Source organism: Manis javanica, chromosome 12 (genome assembly GCF_040802235.1).
Source record: "Manis javanica isolate MJ-LG chromosome 12, MJ_LKY, whole genome shotgun sequence".
Lineage (NCBI taxonomy): Eukaryota > Metazoa > Chordata > Mammalia > Pholidota > Manidae > Manis > Manis javanica.
This window is the reverse complement of record NC_133167.1, coordinates 38,592,965-38,612,543: the sequence shown is the minus strand read 5'-3', so window position 1 is coordinate 38,612,543 and position 19,579 is coordinate 38,592,965. Positions and strand designations below refer to the sequence as shown.

The 19,579-nt window shown below is 32.9% G+C and overlaps 1 protein-coding gene across 5 annotated transcripts in view; it reads right to left on the bottom strand.

Annotated features, from left to right (window-relative positions):
- The window catches only part of SLC39A10 (solute carrier family 39 member 10), a 196,239-nt gene that overhangs the window by 33,411 nt on the left and 143,249 nt on the right, over positions 1–19,579 (bottom strand). For all 5 annotated transcript variants that reach the window (XM_073218416.1, XM_073218417.1, XM_073218414.1 and 2 more), the window contains exons 2-4: positions 15,382–16,406; positions 12,455–12,662; positions 725–894 (exon numbers count right to left, since the gene is read on the bottom strand). In XM_073218416.1, coding sequence (XP_073074517.1) covers positions 725–894; positions 12,455–12,662; positions 15,382–16,395 — 1,392 coding nt within the window. In that variant the 5' untranslated portion in view covers positions 16,396–16,406. The remainder of the gene's footprint in view (positions 1–724; positions 895–12,454; positions 12,663–15,381; positions 16,407–19,579) is intronic.

The window sequence follows — 19,579 nt, the reverse complement described above, 5'->3', positions numbered from 1 at the left end:
AAGAAAAGGCTCCACTGTTTTTATAATTTGAAGTAAAAACGAGGCCAGATCAAATACTCTTAATTGACAACAAATAGATTTAGAAAGTTGACAAGCAAGGTACTAGGAGTGTAGGCTTATGATCATATCATTGGTAGTGTCCCAAATGGAAGAAAACAGGTGGTATGGCAGGTGAAAAGATAAATGGCCCCATGTGTAAAGAGCAAATACCTAAAACAGTTAACTGAGTATGTCTGCCAATTGCTGCTGAAATAAAAATACCTGTGATATACTGGCTAGAGCACAATTGTTAACAGACCCCTTATACATTTCTTCTAAAGGCTTTTTTTGATATATCATACAGATGAAAACATGTCACTTATTGATTTTTAGGTATTAATTTTCAGAACTGCTAGTAGGACAAATTGCTCTTTTAAATTTCAATCTGCTGAAGTATAACTGACATAAAATTATAAGATATTTAAAGTATACATCGTGGTGACTTGGTGTGTATATACTGTGACAGGTGAAAGTAAAACTAACACTAGTTTTTGTTGTTGGTTTAAAGCCTAATGATTCAATTTATTTCAAAAACATTGCTATTAAGACTATGCAAATAGAAAAAGCTCTTAATCCTATAAGCAAATAACACAAATACTAGTGTGCTATAGCTTGCTAATTAAGGATACTTTTAGCTTGAATATATTTAGTTTTAACTTTTTTAAAGATTAAAAAGATTTCTTACATGGGGCAGTAGATGAAGAAGGGCATCCCCGCTCATTGTTCCTACAGCTAGTGCAACAAGGAATGTGAGAAGGAATTTGAAGCATCCTTGGTTAATGATGGGGACCAAGATCACGCCTAGCAAGGAAAGCAGGCTAATGACAGTGATAGAAATGATTCCACAAATCCATGCTGTAGAAAAGAAATAGTCAACATTAGTATGGCAATATAAACCACAAGATCTCTAAGGAAGAATAAACATAATGTAAATGAGTCATGGAAGACAGATTATCTTACCCAGACTGTTTTTAAGTTTTGTATTTTGAAACTTCTTATGATGAAAAACAAAATAACCAACCTGAATACTTAAAAAAAAATTAAACTGAGACTGTTATAAATAGTATCTTCAGTGGCCCATTTTATTAGAAACATGGATTTAAAATGACTTAAGGCTGTGGTTCACTCTTTAATATTTAGACTGTAAATAAAATTTTACCAATTCTAAAGGCAGAGCCACAGCAATGAAATATTTAGAGAATATAATTATAAAACTCTTCTGTGAGCATTAAAGGAAACCTAGTATCTAATGCACCATAATTTTTGTAAATCTTTCTAATACAAAGTTTAAGAAACAACATACCAGCCAAAATGGAAATATACTCACATGAGATACAAAAAAAGCCTTAAGTACTGGTAGCTTTCTTGTATTTCATTTCTTATTTTTACAGAGGATAATTCAGTCCTATTACCCTAGATGTCATTTGTTCTCCACATCCAACTCTGCCCCTTTTCCTCCAATTTGGCTTTCTGTAGAATTTACTACTTTTTACAAATAATTTTTAATTTATGTAATTATATAAAAATATACAATTTTTAAATTAGGTCAGAACACAGAGAAAACTTAAAAATATAACTTGTGAATCATGTTAAGTGTGGTGGAAAAGGGGAGTTCTGTGCACATTTCTTTATTAGGCTGTTTATAAATTAGACTAGATACCAGAAATAAATGCCAGTTCATTTAAAATGTGAAATCACTTTCTATAAATGGCCTAAAATGAAATACAAATGTTTTAAAATTCTGCTTATTTTAATATCTATGAAAATTTCACTGTAGAATGCGAACTTTGTAAAATGTATGCATTTTTTTTACATAGACTGCTTCTATTTTAATGAAACAAACCCAAAAGGTGAACAGTCAAGCTGAAGTTGTACATTTCACAATCATGAGAAAACAAAATGAAAGAGTTCAGGACAATCGGAGCTAACACAAGAACAAGGCTGGGTTTTGATCTAAAATGCTATTTTTATAATCAAACTAACAGGACTATTAAACTGCTGAAATATTTTATGTTAAGTGTTGTGATAAGAGAACAAAGGAAAAATGCATTTCTTTAACAAGGTAACTTAAAATTTTCAAAGAGAAGTAAGGATAGGTAGAAAATGAAACTTTAACTGACCTGACCTACTATGTGAACTTTATCAATAAAACTGTGTTCATCCTCTGGACATTTTAGCCACAGTATCCAATAACATTAGTACTATGGCTTCTCGTTAGCTAAATTAACTCACACAATTGGAACCAGTAAGTCATCTATGACTAATGGAAGCTCTGTGCTTTATCCTTTATCTAACAGATAATTACTCTGATATAAACATGGAGGATCTAAAGGGTCAAAAGAAGATGGAAATACAGAGTTTGGATTCAGTGGTTTCAATTCTTGCAAGGATTTGGAGGCAAGGAGGAACAGAAACTCAATTCCTAAGGAACCAGGGTCAGAGAAAGATTCATTATAAAGCAACATCCTGGTTAGTGGAACCAAAGGGCAACAGGGAGATTCCCCCAACTAATGACTGGGACTATCCGTCACAGAAAATGAAGGTCAAAACCTTATTTTAGAAAAAAGAAATATATGAAGTCAAATAAGGCTTAAGGTTGATTTAATAACAATGACCAAAATACTTTATCTGTTTGATCCCCATACACAGGCAGTAACAATAGGAAACAGGTTGGAGAAAAGTGGCCATAGATATATATGACATCAGGGAGCCAATAAAGTTATTGGCCAACTGAATCCATACAGGTTTGTCAAAACTACCTCAGTTCTTGCTGGTGGGAATGTAAATTAGTTCAACCATTATGGAAAGCAGTATGGAGGTTCCTCAAAATGCTCAAAACAGACTTACCATTTGACCCAGGAATTCCACTCCTAGGAATTTACCCTAAGAACGCAGCACTCAAGTTTGAAAAAGACAGATGCACCCCTATGTTTATCGCAGCACTATTTACAATAGCCAAGAATTGGAAGCAACCTAAGTGTCCATCAGTAGATGAATGGATAAAGAAGATGTGGTACATATACACAATGGAATATTATTCAGCCATAAGAAGAAAACAAATCCTACCATTTGCAACAACATGGATGGAGCTAGAGGGTATTATGCTCAGTGAAATAAGCCAAGCGGAGAAAGACAAATACCAAATGATTTCACTCATCTGTGGAGTATAAGAACAAAGGAAAAACTGAAGGAACAAAACAGCAGCAGAATCACAGAACCCAAGAATGGACTAACAGGTACCAAAGGGAAAGGGACTGGGGAGGATGGGTGGGTAGGGAAAGATAAAGGGGGGGAAAAAAAGGGGGTATTATGATTAGCATGCATAATGGGGGGGAGAAAGGGGAGGGCTGTACAACACAGAGAAAACAAGTAGTGATTCTACAACATTTTGCTATGCTGATGGACAGTGACTGTAAAGGGGTTTGTGGGGGGGGGGACCTGGTATAGGGGAGAGCCTAGTAAACATAATATTCTTCAGATTGCAGATTATAATGTAATTGCAGATTAATGATAACAAAAAAAAAAAAAGAAAAAAAGAAAAAAAGAAAGAAAAGGGGGATTACTCCCTGATAGGATAAAACTAACTGCAAATCACCGATTGATGCATGCTTTAAATATCCTTCATTTTGATCATTTAAAGGGTGTCAGATGATCAGCTATGGAAGTACATTTTTCTGATAATATTCCTTTCTCTTAAAAAAAAAAAGCAGTTCCTGTGTGGTGATCTCCAATAAATTCTTTACAATGGTATAAAGGGCATATCAAAGTGTGGGCAAAGGGTTTGTTTGTATTTATACAGAGGATCAAAGCCTAATTTGGCTACCCAGAAAACAAATTAAGATACGATATGAAGAAGAACTTCCAACATCAACATCCTCTGGAAGAGTCATTCCAGAAGATGATCATCAAAAAACTTCAACAAAGATCCTGGCGCTGTTGCAGTTGTAGCTGCATTCATCCCACCGGTTCCTGGACTTGCCATTGGAACGAAGAAGGAGATATCTAAGCTGGCCTGTGCATATAGTAAAACAAACAAATTTGACTGGATCTATACTGTCGGAACTCAACCAAGAATTAGGAGAAGTACAAGTTGCAGTGCTCCAAAATCCTGTGACTATAGACTATCTACTGTTAAAAGAACATACGGGATGTGAACAGTTCCCAGGAATGTGTTGTTTTAATTTGTCTGATTTTTCTCAAAATATTCAAATTGAGTTAAACAATACCCATCATATCATTGACAAGTTTTCACAAATGCCTAGGGTGCCTAACTGGTTTTCTTGGTTTCACTGGATATGGCTGGTAATTGTAGGTTTGCTTTGGTTATGTAGCTGTATTCCTATTATGTTAATGTGTACACGCAAATTAATTAGTAGTTTAAAACCTAAGCATGCTTATGTTACTCTACAAGAAGATATGTCAAAGAAATAATCAATCTCCCCATGTTTTCTTCCATCTTCTACTTCTATAGCTTTTCTTCTTCCTTCCTAATTACAACCCTTAAGTAGAATCTGTGCCTCATATCGAAATTACCAAGTATCATAATTCTTCCAAGTGGTAAAGATACCTCAAGACAAATGCTGGGCATAGAAGCCACAGGGCATAAATCTGCAAAGAAGTAAAAAGCTAACCTTTTCAAACAATATTTCTTCTCTCTCACTTACCAACTTTACATTTCCCTGTATGGCCCAGGAAGATGACTGGTTAGCCATAGACAGGTAAGATTCGTCAAGGGAGGAACAACCTAAGACAGGCACAGTCGCAGGGGGGCCCATCAGGTGAGAAATTGGGGATCAACAGAGTTGAGTTTGGAACCTCACTCCCCCTGTTTTGAGAGAAATCTTCTGTATCCGTGGATGTTTTGTTGCCCTTGTCTAGCTCAGATTAATACTTAGTCTATAGTCACACACCTGATCATCTACATTTGCCCTCTTACAGCACTAAACTGTTTTCTACCTTTATCTTGCATCTACCTACCACTTCAGCAATTTATTAAAAATAAAATAAAATAATAATAATAATCATAATCATAATAAGGGAGAAATGTGGGATTCACATATAAATCAAGTATAAAAATCAAACGAATAATCATATTTGACCTGATTGTTTATAGTTCATGATGCATGATCAAAACCGGAAGTTTCTGTGATGACTGCCCTTAAACTGTTCACCATGTAAGAACTTATTCACTATGTAAGAACTTGTTCACCATGTAAGAACTTGTTCATTATGTTTCAGAAGATTGGAGACTGTTGAGAATTAGGCTTGGGGTTGATTAATGATTGTGCATTGAGTCCCCTATACAGAATTTTATTGTTGTTAACAACCATATGATCAATAAATATAAGAGATTGAGAGATGCCCTTTCAAAAAAAAAAAAAGGTAATTGTCAGGATTAATCAAGACAGAACTCTTAAACAGACGAAAGTACCACCCACATACTGTATGCTTAATAAGTACTAACCGTTGTTAACTGTAATAAATATTAACTGCTCGTGAAAAAATAAATAAATAAAATACAATAAAATATGTACTTGCCTTAAATCATCAAAAAAAAAAAAAAAAACTACCTCAGTTCTCTAACTCCAGGCATACTAATGGGAAAGAAAAGAGACTAAAGGTACTTACAGTATTATGGGACTAAACACTAATAACTAAGTGGGACAAATTGAACCTGGTAACATTTTACCTGAAGATAAAATGTCTCAGATATTAATACACAACTCTCCCTTTCCAAATATATTTTTCCTAGTCTAGCAATAATCCATTAGAAGCAATTTATCTCAAAACAATCAATCTAAAAGCAACTTAAATTAAGAACTTTAAGAAAAACAGCACTAAACTACTTGAAAAGAAAAGCCAGTAATTCATATTCCAAGATACTCTATAGTAGAATAATTGTACAATACTCACTAATGTAAATATATATGGATGGAGATTGCCAAAGCTACAGAAGAGATCCAAAATATACTACACAAATTTAAATATTATTGGAAATTTTTATTAATCAGAATTATTTTGGCCAAAATGCACTGGAATTAGTCACCGAAATTACCCAATAAAAGTATTTATTTTATTCCTATGTCCCAATGCCCAAGAAAATTTATATAACTAGATTAAGATGCTAAATTAAAAACCCTACTTGCCAAAACCTGGTTGAGTAAATCTTACTAACCTGATTTATTCTTTTTTTCTAGGGTTACATTATATTCTACACTAGGGAATATGAATTCATTCATTTCTGGATTTGTCTATGAAGACATTTACAATAGAAATTACATTTCTAAACCTTAACATAGAATGCCATTAACTTGATACTGGAGAGACATTCGAGATGATTAACAATTTATACAATATAATTCCACAAACTAATAAAATATTAGCATTATCTATGGTTTGATTTTATTTATAAAGTTTATTAAGTTTGAGTTTATAAGATTATAAAATTTAAGTCCCTATTAAACCAATATATATATATATATATATTCCAATAAGCATATTTATAAAAATATAATCATCAGAGTTCAGAGAAAATGAATTTCCTAATCATAAAACTGTTTCTGAAAATCAATATTATCCTAAACAAATATTTTCTTTCTAAAATTCTCATACTAACTTCTAATTAAGCTGCCTTAATGTGAAAAGCCCAAGAGAGAACCTATTAAGCCATAAACATTTTGTAGTGTTCTGAGATGCTTTACAATCTCAAATGGCTTTTGGTCCATTAGTCAAAAACCAAGTTAACAAATGACACATAAACCAAAACAGAGGTTGGTGAAAATCAATTTGCCAATATGCTAACATGAAAGTTAAATACATTATAACTGAAGACCTAGCACTGGTAGATTCACTGATGTTATATTAGCCAAGTGTTTTCACATATGGCTAGGCGTATGTCTGTGTGTGAAAGGGTATATGAGTTCATGTGTGCACAAATGGGTACATGTCACGTATTACAAACTTGCAGGTACAACTTTATTATGTATCAGCTGATAATTGTATCTCATTCTCATCCACTTGAGAAAGTTAATCTGTAAAATAAGAAAAGAAATGCTTGAAAGAAGCCCAATTTATGATTAGAAAATCTTTGGTATTTGTGACATTTGACATCTAAAATTCAGAAAATACAAGAAAACAAAATCCCACAAAAGAAAATGCCTTACATGAATTAATCTAAGCTCATAGCATAAGCCAACTTCAAGGGCACCATTCTCACTGTGTATTTGAGGAAGTGCCATTTACTCAGAATACAATGTGAATGATACTACTGGGAGCCAGCTGTTCAATGAAATGGTCTTACATTGAACTTAGCTGCCTCGCCAAAATAAGCTGATACACACACACACACATACACTTTTAAGTACCTTGGTGTATTGTTACATATGTTTTACCGTAATAAACAGTTAAAAAGCTGGCTGAAATAACAAAGTAAAGGTTAAACCCAAAGTCCTCTCTTAATCTAGTGTTTTCTCCACTAAATCACTATTTTCAGAGAATTCTTGGCCAAGTGATTTATCACTTATGTATTTACCTCATAGGGGTAGCTTGACATAAGAGGATCTATAAGAAAAATAAGTATAATTAAACTTGAAAGAAAAAAGGAATACTATTGATCCAAATGACAATCTTCCAAAATTTGAGCTACTCAGGATAGACGGGTACAAAAGATTACTACATACAATCTTGTAATTACGTAAAATTATTAGAATATACTTATACTCATTTCAATGTCACCTAAAAATGTATATAAGGGTAAGGTTAATTCAAGTATTTATGTCCTAAAATAAATTATCACTTCTGCTGGTGCCAAGAAATAAGGGGTAAAGAGTTAGATTTCCCATTTCTGTAAATCAAGAGAATTTCCAGATTACTTTCTATAGATTGCAACTATTCCATTGCAACTGTTACATTAGCAAAACAGCCCTACTACTCCCATAAGTGTATGTTATTATAGACCCATTTTCTTATAGTGGCTTATTGTTAATTTAAAAAATAATTTTGACTATCTAGCATGAACAATTTAAATAATAGCCTTTTTCCTAACAACTTGTAAATCAAGAAAAATGACAATGCTTTTGACCTATGAGAAATAAAGTTTTTTGAATTTGCTATACTTGAAATACCCATGCTATGTAAATACTTTTTTAGAATTAATAGCATTTACATTTAAGTTTATGTAAACTATCAGAATTTTCTATGTGCAGAAAAAAATTCAGGTAATAAAACTCTTCATATTTCTAACCAAATTATTGTGCCTTTCCAATCACAATTTGTTTAGTATAAGGCACACAAAAATAGAAAAGTGACAAAAAAAGGTATATATTATAAAATTTAAACCAAACAATATGCAAAGTATTAAATACAACTAGCAAATGTTTTCTTTATTTGTACCCAAGATAGCACATACAATAAAAACGCTAAATGTCTAAAACAAGCTTCACTTATTCTGCAAATTAGGTTGCTTAAAACGTTAAAGGTCTTCAAGCTTAGTTATTCACCAATTCCCTTTCTCATTATTGAGAAAGAAAATGCATTCCTTTAAAAAGAAGCGCCCATCTGTGGAAACTTTCTAATTAACTTGGTTGAAAGCATGTGCAAGATGGCAGTTTTCTACACAGTTTTCAGCATTTTAATTGGCATAAAATGCTTAGAGGCCTATTCACAGCCCCCCTTGGTAATTAAGCTAGGGTCAACTCTATAACTAAACGAGCCAATCTTGTGAAACAAATGATTTCTACCATACACAGTATATAGCATATTTGGTTTACAGCAGCCTTTGAACAGTTAATGAGGTAGCAGCTATGACACTATGGGAGATTTATACAGAACAAGTTAACCTTTCTTAATGATGCAGCAGTCATTAAAAATAATTACTGGTAGGGCATTCTCTCTAACAATTATTAACATCTATCAGGACATAATTAATGCAAGCTTCATTCCTGATAATGCCAATAACCACTTGTAAACAACTAATCAATATTCACTATTAGTAATTATTTGTTTTCAGAGCAAGTACAATTTCCCCTAAGGCTTTTCAGATTGAATTAAGTATAACTTTCAATATTACTATAGTCAAGCATGCATTAACAGCTTCATTAAAATATACAGATATGTCAATATTACAACAGACAACTCCAAGTGATAATCCACAGTTGATGTGAAAACAAAGAACTAGAACTTTCTAGAAGCTTTAAAAATAAAAGAAGCTATTTAGTTTTCACTAGTTTTAACTCTAGATGCAACGATCTTCTCAGTATCCATTTTTCCCTATTAAGAACAAATGTATTTTAAGTAAATAATCTCAGATGTAGCTTTCCCTTTCTCCTGCCACAGTGGTAATTTATAAGCATTCTGAGAGACACTATGGCTCTCAGGGCATTTACTCATCTACAAAGATCAGTGAGCAGTAAGCCAGGAAAGCAGACATATTTTATCTAACTGAAAAATCAGAATTCAAATCTAGTGTGTAGACACTTTATCTACCTTTACTGATCTTACTAGACTGAACCCTGCTTTTCTACCTACTATTCTTGAATTTTTTTGTTACTGTACTGACTAATGCATAGTTACAGAACAATACTTATTTATACCAGTATTAACATCTACCACTTTCCTATTGTCTGCATTACCTGTCCAAACACTACTAAATATACTTCTCCTTACCTCCCCACCACTTACATTCTAGAAAAAGCATACTTAAGCAGTACAGGACAGCTTACGAGAAGAGCACAGTGGTCACAATTATACTTTTTAGACGGAGAATACTCTAGTTTGAATCATCGCTCTGCTACCTGACAACTTTAACCTTTGGCAAATTACTTTACTTCTCAAAGCCTCCTTTCCAAAAAAAGTAGAAGTAAATAAAAGTGCTTATCTTATGGGTTTAATATATTAAATATGCTTATAAAAGTGTTTAGAACAGCACATGGTAGGGTTTCAATATAAATAGGCTATTATGATTGATTTATCTATTCTAAAGTTATTTTTCTATTACAAAGAAATTAACCAAAAATAGATAGGTACCTAAGAGGCTTAATTTGTTATGTTTTGAGCGCATTTTCCTTTTTCTGGTACTCTTACAAGCTTTAATGAATATCTCTATCCCAAATAAAACTTTTATATGTACACTACAATATGATACTCTTAAACATTTCTACCTTATTCCTACACTATGAAAAAATTTTACATTCCGTCCTCTCAACCTTTATCTTGCCAGAATTCCTTCTTTAGCCCATGTTCATACACAGCAATTTAGTCATTTCAATTACAATGCAACAGCACCACTCATCTTAGACATTTCAACCAGAATTACATTCATCATGATTTTGCACACAATGATGAAAATCTCACTCATTCTGAGAACACCATATTATCAAAACAAACTAGGCTAATTGATATATTAATAAAATGTTCAATTGTCATCCCTGAAAGCTTATTGAGTAATATTAAGCAATTCATTCAATACGTGAGCACTTTTTGTCCAAAGTACCCTTCAACTTAAGACACTACAAATGCCAAGATGAGAGCTCCAGTTACTTCCTTTAAGCAAGTGAAATCTAACAAAAAGAGATTAACTAATTGAACTTTTATGATCCCCCATGCTCTGTACTGTGATGGAGATATTGTCCCAAAGGGTCTTATTCCTGGATGAAATCATAGAAGTCAGTTGGTCAAAGAGAATGCAAAAAGGCAGAGAAGACAGAGGGGAAAACAGCATCATCTATTATCAGGAATTTGTTATGGTTATAGCTAAGAAAAAAGAAATGAATAGTGGGGTAAGGATGAAAAGGTAGGTAAGCAGGGATTACATTCTAGAAAGCTTGTTGGTCAAGTAAAGGACTTTGAACTTTGAACAATATAGCATAATGCAGTTTTCTAAAATATATTAAGGAAAAAATATAACTAGCACATCACATCACATCCATGCTCTCACAGATATTATTGCTTGTAATATAAAAGATGTAAAGAAAAATACTAGAGAACTAATGAAAAATATTAAATAGTGTAAAGATATATGGCAAAAACCATAAAGATGATACCAGAATTAAATAAATTTCAAAAATAATAGCATACTGATAAACTAACAGACTTAAATTTTAGGGTTCGTGGGCTCCTTCATTTATTAGGCTGGGAACTGTGGGAAAGCTACTGAACTTTTCTTTACCTCAGCTTCCTTAGCTGTAAAGACAAAAACATACTAGCTCTCTTATAATAATTTATTATTGTTAAAGTTTAGTGGGGAACATAAAGCATGTAAAACACAGCACATGGATAGCAAAATGGTTAAACTTCCAAGGCTTGAATCCTAATACCTATCTAACTTACTAGCTCTTAGACCTTGGGAAAGTTATTATCTCAAAGGACTGTTGTGACAAATAAATGAATTTAGAATAATGTTTGCAACATGTTTGTTAATAATTAAAAACATAATGTATTAACTAAATGTTAGCTATCATTAAAAAGAAAAAAACTGTCAGAAATCTCATCTGCATTTAGAAAGATAGGTCTAGCACAAGTGCTCAGGATGACCTTACAAGGGGGTAAGAACACAGGTAGGGGAGTTTATGAAGTTATTTCAACAATTCAATAAAGAACCAATAAGGACCTGAACTGAAGTTAAAGACAGAATGGACAGGGATAGAAGATATTTAAGAGAAGATTCCATTGTACTTGATGACTCATTATACAAAGGGAAAAAAGGAAATGAAAACAAACGATGTAAGAAAAAAAAGGCAAAGGTTTTCAAATTTTATTAAAAAAATGAATCGTAATGTTTTTTGGGATTCAGAAACAGGAACAAACTGTGTGAGGAAGCTATTTTGGGAATATTAAATGGGAAGTACCTGTTAACATCAAGTTGCAGTTATCTAGTCAACTGAATACGATGAAAAATAGCCTAAAGAAAAGTGTAAAAATGGTTTTGGTTTGACCTTAGCTGGGGCTCTGTAGAAGCAGGCCCGTGAGGACGCTCATGTGCTGATCACTGCATTTCTGAGACATTTCTAGAGTTTAACCACACTGCCTTTCCCTTTTACTTCCTTAAAAATTTAAAAACCTTAGCCTTTCACCAAGGCCCTCAACCCTGCTAAAAGTAATTGTAACACCCAGTAACTTTAATTAGGGGCCCATTATTTACATTTGCCCAAAGAAGGATCCATGTTTCACAAACCTATATATCCTTTTAAATCTAGTTCTCGCTCTATAGAAAAATTTTCCTCTGTAATGCTGGAGGAGATAAAATGTATTATGCCTCTTGTCCTCCCCCAATCTTTTTTAAATATACCCCATTTTAAGCATCATTAAAACATATTGAAAGTCACCAAAAAGAACACAATAAATCTGAATTACTTTCCAATTCAACTACATTAAAAAAATAGAGAGCCTATTTTGAGGAGAAAAAACAAATCTCTCTTACCTGAGGCCCTTATGTTTGCTTTATCTTCAGGAACCTGATTTTTATCCTTATTTAAATCTTCAACTAAAAGTCTGTCAAAATGTTCAATACAAAGTCTGCTGTCGATCTGATATAACAAAGCAGGGCAAAGGTATGTAAATAGATCAGGTGAGATTGGAGAGTTGGCACCATGACCATAGTATTTTAACAACTGAGTGACGTTCAAACACTGCAAGGAAATTAATAAAACAAATTAAGTAAAAGAGTATTTTAAGAAGATTTGCAGAAAAAGAAATAAAAATATTCTAAATATTTTTTGAAAATAACCTGTAATACATAGATATCTTTTACAAATAAAGCTTTTTGATAGGAATTTATAATAGGAATATATTAAACTTGATTACCCAGGGCTTCTTACAGATTTTAGCCATTTTCCACTGTAACACATGAAAGATAAAGACTTCCTGCCATTGAAATGACTCAGAACTATATTCTTAAAAGGTGAGGAGAAAAATCACTTCCTTAGTTAAAGTGCAATATTCAATCACTCAAAATTCTTATTTGTGAAAGCATTAAATAGATTTAGAGTACTTTAGTAACTTTATATTAAAACATACTGTAACAGGTATTTTTCACTGTGTAAGATAACCCAAGAGAATATTATTGGGCAATTCTAGCTCAGTGCTAAAACTGAAGATGAAAAAAAGGTAGATTCATACACTGATAATTTAAAAACAAAACAAAGCAAAGCAGAAAACAAGCATAGGCCCATCATACAGTAAAAACGAATTATCTAAAATTAAGGCAACAGAGGAACCTTCCTATACTGTTGATGGGAATGTAAACTGGAGCAGCCACTGTGGAATGCACAGGGAGGTTCCTCAAAAAAATTAAAAAGAGAAGTACCATATAACCCAGTAATTCCACTACTAGGAACTCACCCTAAGAAAACAAAATCCCTGATTTGAAAGATATATGCACCCCTATGTTTATAGCTGCATTAATTATAATAGCCAAGATATGAAAGCAAATGAAATGTCCATCAATAGATAAATGGATAAAGATGTGGTACATATACACAATAGAATATTATCCAGCCATTAAAAAAAAGAAGAAATCCTGCCAGTTCCAAGAACATGGATGGACCTAGAGGGTATTATGCTAAGTGAAATTAGTCAGGTAGAGAAATACAAATACCATATAATATCATTTATTTATGGAAAAAACAAAACAAAACAAGACAAACAAATAGCAGTAGCCTTGTAGACACTGAGAAGTGACTGGTGGTTACCATGGGGGACAGGTTGGGGTGGATAAGGGAGATGAAAGGGCTCAAAAATTCTCTATCATAATATAAGTCGGTCACAGGGATGATAGGGCAGCATGAAGAATATATATAGCCAATGCTTCTGTAACATCTTCCTGTGTTGATGCAATAACTACACTAATTAGAATGAGAATTTAATACTGTGGGTAACTGCTGAACCACTGTGTTGTAAACTTGAAACGAACAGAAGATTGTATACTGACTATACGTCAATAAAAAAATTTAAATAAACTAAATTAAGGCAGTGGAGATGGTTCTGCCTCTTTTTCACACATACTCCGAGTGAATGCTGGTTTATTGACTGCTGCCTCATTATTTTGTCTATGGTATAAAAAAAACCCAGATTCTTCTCAAGTATTAACAAGAGGTACTACCCTATCCAGTGCAGAGAACATTTCCAGAAATCTTGAGAAAATTCCTAGTATGCATCAGGCCTCTAAGGATATAAAATAACAGGTCTGATGATGCAGACCCCACAAGTCTTGGACAAAGAGTAATATTTTACTAACATTTTATTTTACTAATATTTTACAGTAACAACTGGCATAATGCCTAGTTACTATTATCAACAGAAGATTTCAGGATATTGTCCATAGTAAAAATGAACTATTTCTCTGCAAGTACACCAAGATCTTAAAATAAGTTATTTCTGTATCAATGTTTATAACTACCAAAGAACAAGTATCTCATGATTTATCTGGAGAAGAAACACAAACATATCTATGGAGATGTGAAACATGCTTTAGTAATAGAGACAGAAACAGCAAAGGGTAAGGTATTTTCCACATTAGATGGTGCCGCTTTTTATACACATGAAAAAATTCAACAACATTCTAAACTTTAATAACAGTGCTAAAAATTAGAAGAAACAAGGGTGTTGATATACCTTTAATGAAACAAAAAAAAGGTGTTTAGGTGAACAGTTTAAAAAAACATCCAGGAACCAATCAAATATGAAAGAATTCAAAAAAGCATAAAAAAATTTAGAAGAAAAACACAACCATTCACACAACTATAGGAGTTTCCAATTGTTGTTTATCTTTTTGTATTAATCCTAAATCTGTCAAAGGTGTGAGAAAAGACTATCATGACCAAATAAGCCCTACCACAAAATGACACAGAAAAAAACAAATTTACCACATATGAAAAATACCCAACTTTGGAGCCAGAGCAATAACTGGATACCATTTCTTGTTAATTCAGTAAGTTAATAATTATGAAAAATAAACTGTGTAGTCACTTCCCAAGGGACAAATTGAACAAAGAAAGCTTCGATTTTTCAAATATCTAGAAACCAGCAAACAGAAACAACATGTAAACTAACTTGGGAATCAAAACAAGTCATAAACAAGAGAGTAAAATAAGGAATGAAAATAAGGGATATATTTTCTAACAACTTTTAAACATTTAGAATTGAGGAATCCAAATGTGAAAACACTAAACAAGTGAAAGTCCAGAGAACAAACTTTAATTTGACTTTGATTCCTTAATGTCTTTTGTTCAGGAAAATTATCTATATATAAACTTGAATATGACTCACTCTTCTCCACTATTACTTCTTTTATCTAAAATGCTCCATGGTTATCTGAGAATTATGGAACAACCCTGTTTTTATACTCACCTCATGTTGGCGGTTATCTTCGTTATGATCTTTGTGACTAGCAGCTGAATAAATTGCACTTTTTTTAACATGTGGTACTTCTCGCTTTCTAGCATGACGAAGTTCACCTTCATTATCAGCATCAAGGTCTTGGTGTCCGTGACCAGGATCATGACCATGATGTTCTGGAAGATGCACATGAGAATGACCTGGGTTATGTGCACGATGAGGTTTGTGGACACGATTGTGCACATACTGTTCACCCGGATCGTGGTTAGGGACTTGAAAACCTGGTGTAACAACCTCAAAATTTTCATTAGTTTTCTTCCCTTTTCTCTTCTTCTTCCCTTTCAGTAGCTTACTTTCTGATTGTTCTTGTGTTTTATTGGTCTCCGTTGAAGGTTCATGGCTAGGCTCCCCATGCTCACTGTGAGTGACAGAATCATTAGGAAGATGGCGAGTAGTGTTATGATCGAGGTGATGATGTGAACGGTGACGACATGAGCGATGACTATGGTCACGCATATGTTTATCACTGGATGTGACAGACACTTCAGTGGTCTCTTTCTCTGGATCACACTTATGGTTTCTTTTTGTTGATACACTGGTCACAGTTTGATTTTCTGAATTTAAATGATTATGGGAATGCTGGTGGTTATGCGAGTGAAAATGCTTTCCGTCTTGAACTGCCAAAATATCTAAGTGAGAAACATGATCATGGCCAAGATCCTCATGATTAATCTCCACTACTTTTATCTCTCCAAGGCCCAAGTTTGTTAAGAGTTTCTCCAGACCAAAAAAGGATAATCTTCCATTTTCACCATAACGATCAAAAAGTTTTTCAATGTAGTATTTTTTTTCATTTTCAGCATCCAGCACTGAAAACTTGCTTGACTCCGATTCTGTCGTCCCACAGTGGTGTCGGTGATGCTCTTCAGAGCCATGGTCATGTTCTTCGTGGCAGTGGTGGCAGTGATGGAAAATAAATGTCAGCAAACAAATGAGGCAAAATTTTGTGTGCATATGTACCTTCATTTCTATTTTTCCTAAAGGGATTTAAAGAGAGAGGCAATAATTAGTTCACATTTAGGCACATTCAAAAACAAACTCTCCATCAGTTGCCAATACATTAGCCTAATATTTTACTCCATTTATTTCATGACCATGAATCACTCTTCTCCAATGCCCTATAAAAAATGTCCCCTTGTGATTTATTGAAATAATGTACATCCCTTTGAATTAATACAAATTGCTCAAGACTCATCTGTAAGATCATTCTGACTCCCTATAGGCACATTCAAGAGTCTATACCTTTATACAAGAATTGCTGGCTTCTTTCCTATCTGGTCTTTTACAAAAAAGTTTACTGACCTCTGCTCTGGAGATCCTGGTAAATGCAACACACGATGATGAAATAAAATGATAAAATGTAAGAATCAGAAAAAAATGAAATAGTCACCATTCATGAATGGCAGGATTTGGTGTGTAGGAAATCCAAAGGAATTTTAAGAATTAATAAATTAACTTAGTTCAGTTGCTGGATATAAGAACAGTAACTTAAAATCAATTTTTATTTCTATTTATCCAGCAACAAATAGAAAATGAAATTAAAAAACAGTATCATTTGCAATAGCAAATAGCTAGGAATAAATCTCACAAAAGATGTGCAAGACCTATACATTAAAAAAAAAATCACATATTCAAAAAAATAAATAAATAACCCAAATGAATGGATGGCTATTATCATGCTCATGACTGAATGAGTTATATGTCCTATGTAATTCCAATCAAAATCCCAGAGGTTATTTTGTGAAAAAATTGATAAGGTATTTTTAATATTTATGTGGAAACAAAAATGTCAAAGAATAGTCAAGACACTCTTGAAGAACAATATAGGAGCACTTAGTCTACCAGACGGTGTGGTATTTGGTGTGAGAAGAAATAAATATACCAAAGAAACAAAATAGAGTCTAAAGTTAGGAAAGATTCCTTTCTCTTGGTGCTTGAACAACTAGATGTCCATATAGAAGAAAAAGTAAAACCTAATCCCCACCTCCCACCATACATTAAAGTCAATTACAGATTGTAAACCTAAATATAAAACAATATTTAGAGCAATAAAATATCCAGACTGTGTTGTCCAATATAGTAGCCACTAGTCACATGTGGCTACTTAAATTTAAACTAACTACAATTAAATTAAAAATTCAGCTTCTCAATCATCCTAGGTACATTTAAAACAGTCAATAGTCAACTGCAGTTCATAGCTATTACAGTAGACAGTGGAGATGGGAACATATTCATCATCACCTAATGTTCTACTGTACTGCTCACTTATAGAATATAGGAATACAGTATGATCCAATTATGTAATTTTAAAGTTTTCTAGAATAAACAGGTGAAAATCATTTTCATACTATATTTTATTTAACTCACTATACCCCAAATATTATTTCAACATAATCAATACAAAAATTGAGATTTTTACATTCCCTTTTTTAATACTATGTCTTTAAATATGCCATGTATGTCTTACACTTATAGAACATCTTAATTCAGACTAGACACATTTCAAGTGCTCAACAGCCACATGTAGCTAATGACTACTGTGCTGCAAACTGCAAATCCAGAAGACTTACTTGGGAGACTAGCTTCAATACCTTCAAAATTGGACATAGAAAACATAATGAAAAGACTGATAAAGTATACTACCTTAAAATTAAGAAATTTCTGTTCATCAAGAGATATTACTGAGACTAGAAAGGCAAGCCACAGACTAGAAGATTACCACAATGTTACCAGTAAAAATATATAAGGTATTTCTAAAAATAAGTATGAAAATTATGAAACAACTCAATAGAAAAAGGGCAGGAAATTTAATAAGCACTTTATAAGATGACAGCCAAATTACTAAGAAGCATATAGAAAGATTCTCAGTCTCAACAGTCATATGAGAAATGCAAATTAAAACCACAATTACAAACTACTAAACACCTACCAGAATGGATAAAATATAAAAGATATAGGCAAGAATATGGAGCCAATAATGGATACACTGCTGATGGGGCTGCAGATTGGTATCTTTTGAGAACTGTTGGGCAGGATCTGCCAGAATTTGAACTTAAGCATATCCACTCACATAGCAATATTGCTCCTGGGTATATACTCAACAGAATTTATGTACAGGGACAGCAAAAGGCATGAACATGAAAGCTCTTATTATTCATCACAGGTCAAAACAGGAAAAAGAACAAATGTCCATCAACAGTAGAATGGATAAAGCAGAATAATCTTACAGTGGAATACTACAGGAATGAAAATGAAATTACAGCTTCACACATTAAATAGATGAATCTCACGTATTACACTGAGCAAAAGATGACAATTACTAAAGAAACCATAGTGTATAATTTTAGTTATGTAAAGCTAAAAATGAGCAAAACCAAACCAAGGAAATCATTACTTTTTGAAAGGAAGATGGGAACAATAATTGGGATTGTAAGGTATGGTAAAGTATTCTTTCTTTACTTGAGGAATGGTTACACAAATATGTTTACTCTGCGATTCTTTGTAATATACTCTTGTGTACTTTTCTAAACACACATTATATTTTGATGAACTTTTTTTAAAACTCAAATTTTCCCCAGTGAAAACCAATTAGAAAATGAAATTATAAACAAAAATTATAAGTGTTCTAAAAATAAACAGAACAAGACCATTACAAGGAGGAATTTATAAGACATTATTGAAGGACAGTAAAGAAGAATGCAAAAGTGGAAGGGACATCACTTGTGTGGATGGGCTAAATAGCATAAGATATATAAAGCCTTCCAAGTATATATACAAATTTAATTGTCTATCAAAATCCTGGTAACTGTTTTTGGTGAGCTGGCACAAACTAATCCAAAAATTCATATGGAGAGAGAAAAACCCAAGGACAACCAAGCAATTCAGAATATTAGCAAGGTGATAAAGACTTCTTTTTATATTACACTAACTAAATTGGCACAGGGACAAATAGGCCAGAGAAGCAGAACAGAGTTCAGAAAGAGAATCAATAATATTGGTTATAAAATAATGGTTCTTCCCCACACCATCCAAAAAAGTTAATTACAAGAGGATTAAAGACCTAAATGTGAAAAACAAAATTCTTAAGTTTTAGAAGAACATATAGGAGAATATCATGACTTCAGGATAGGGAAAATTTTTTTAAATAAGA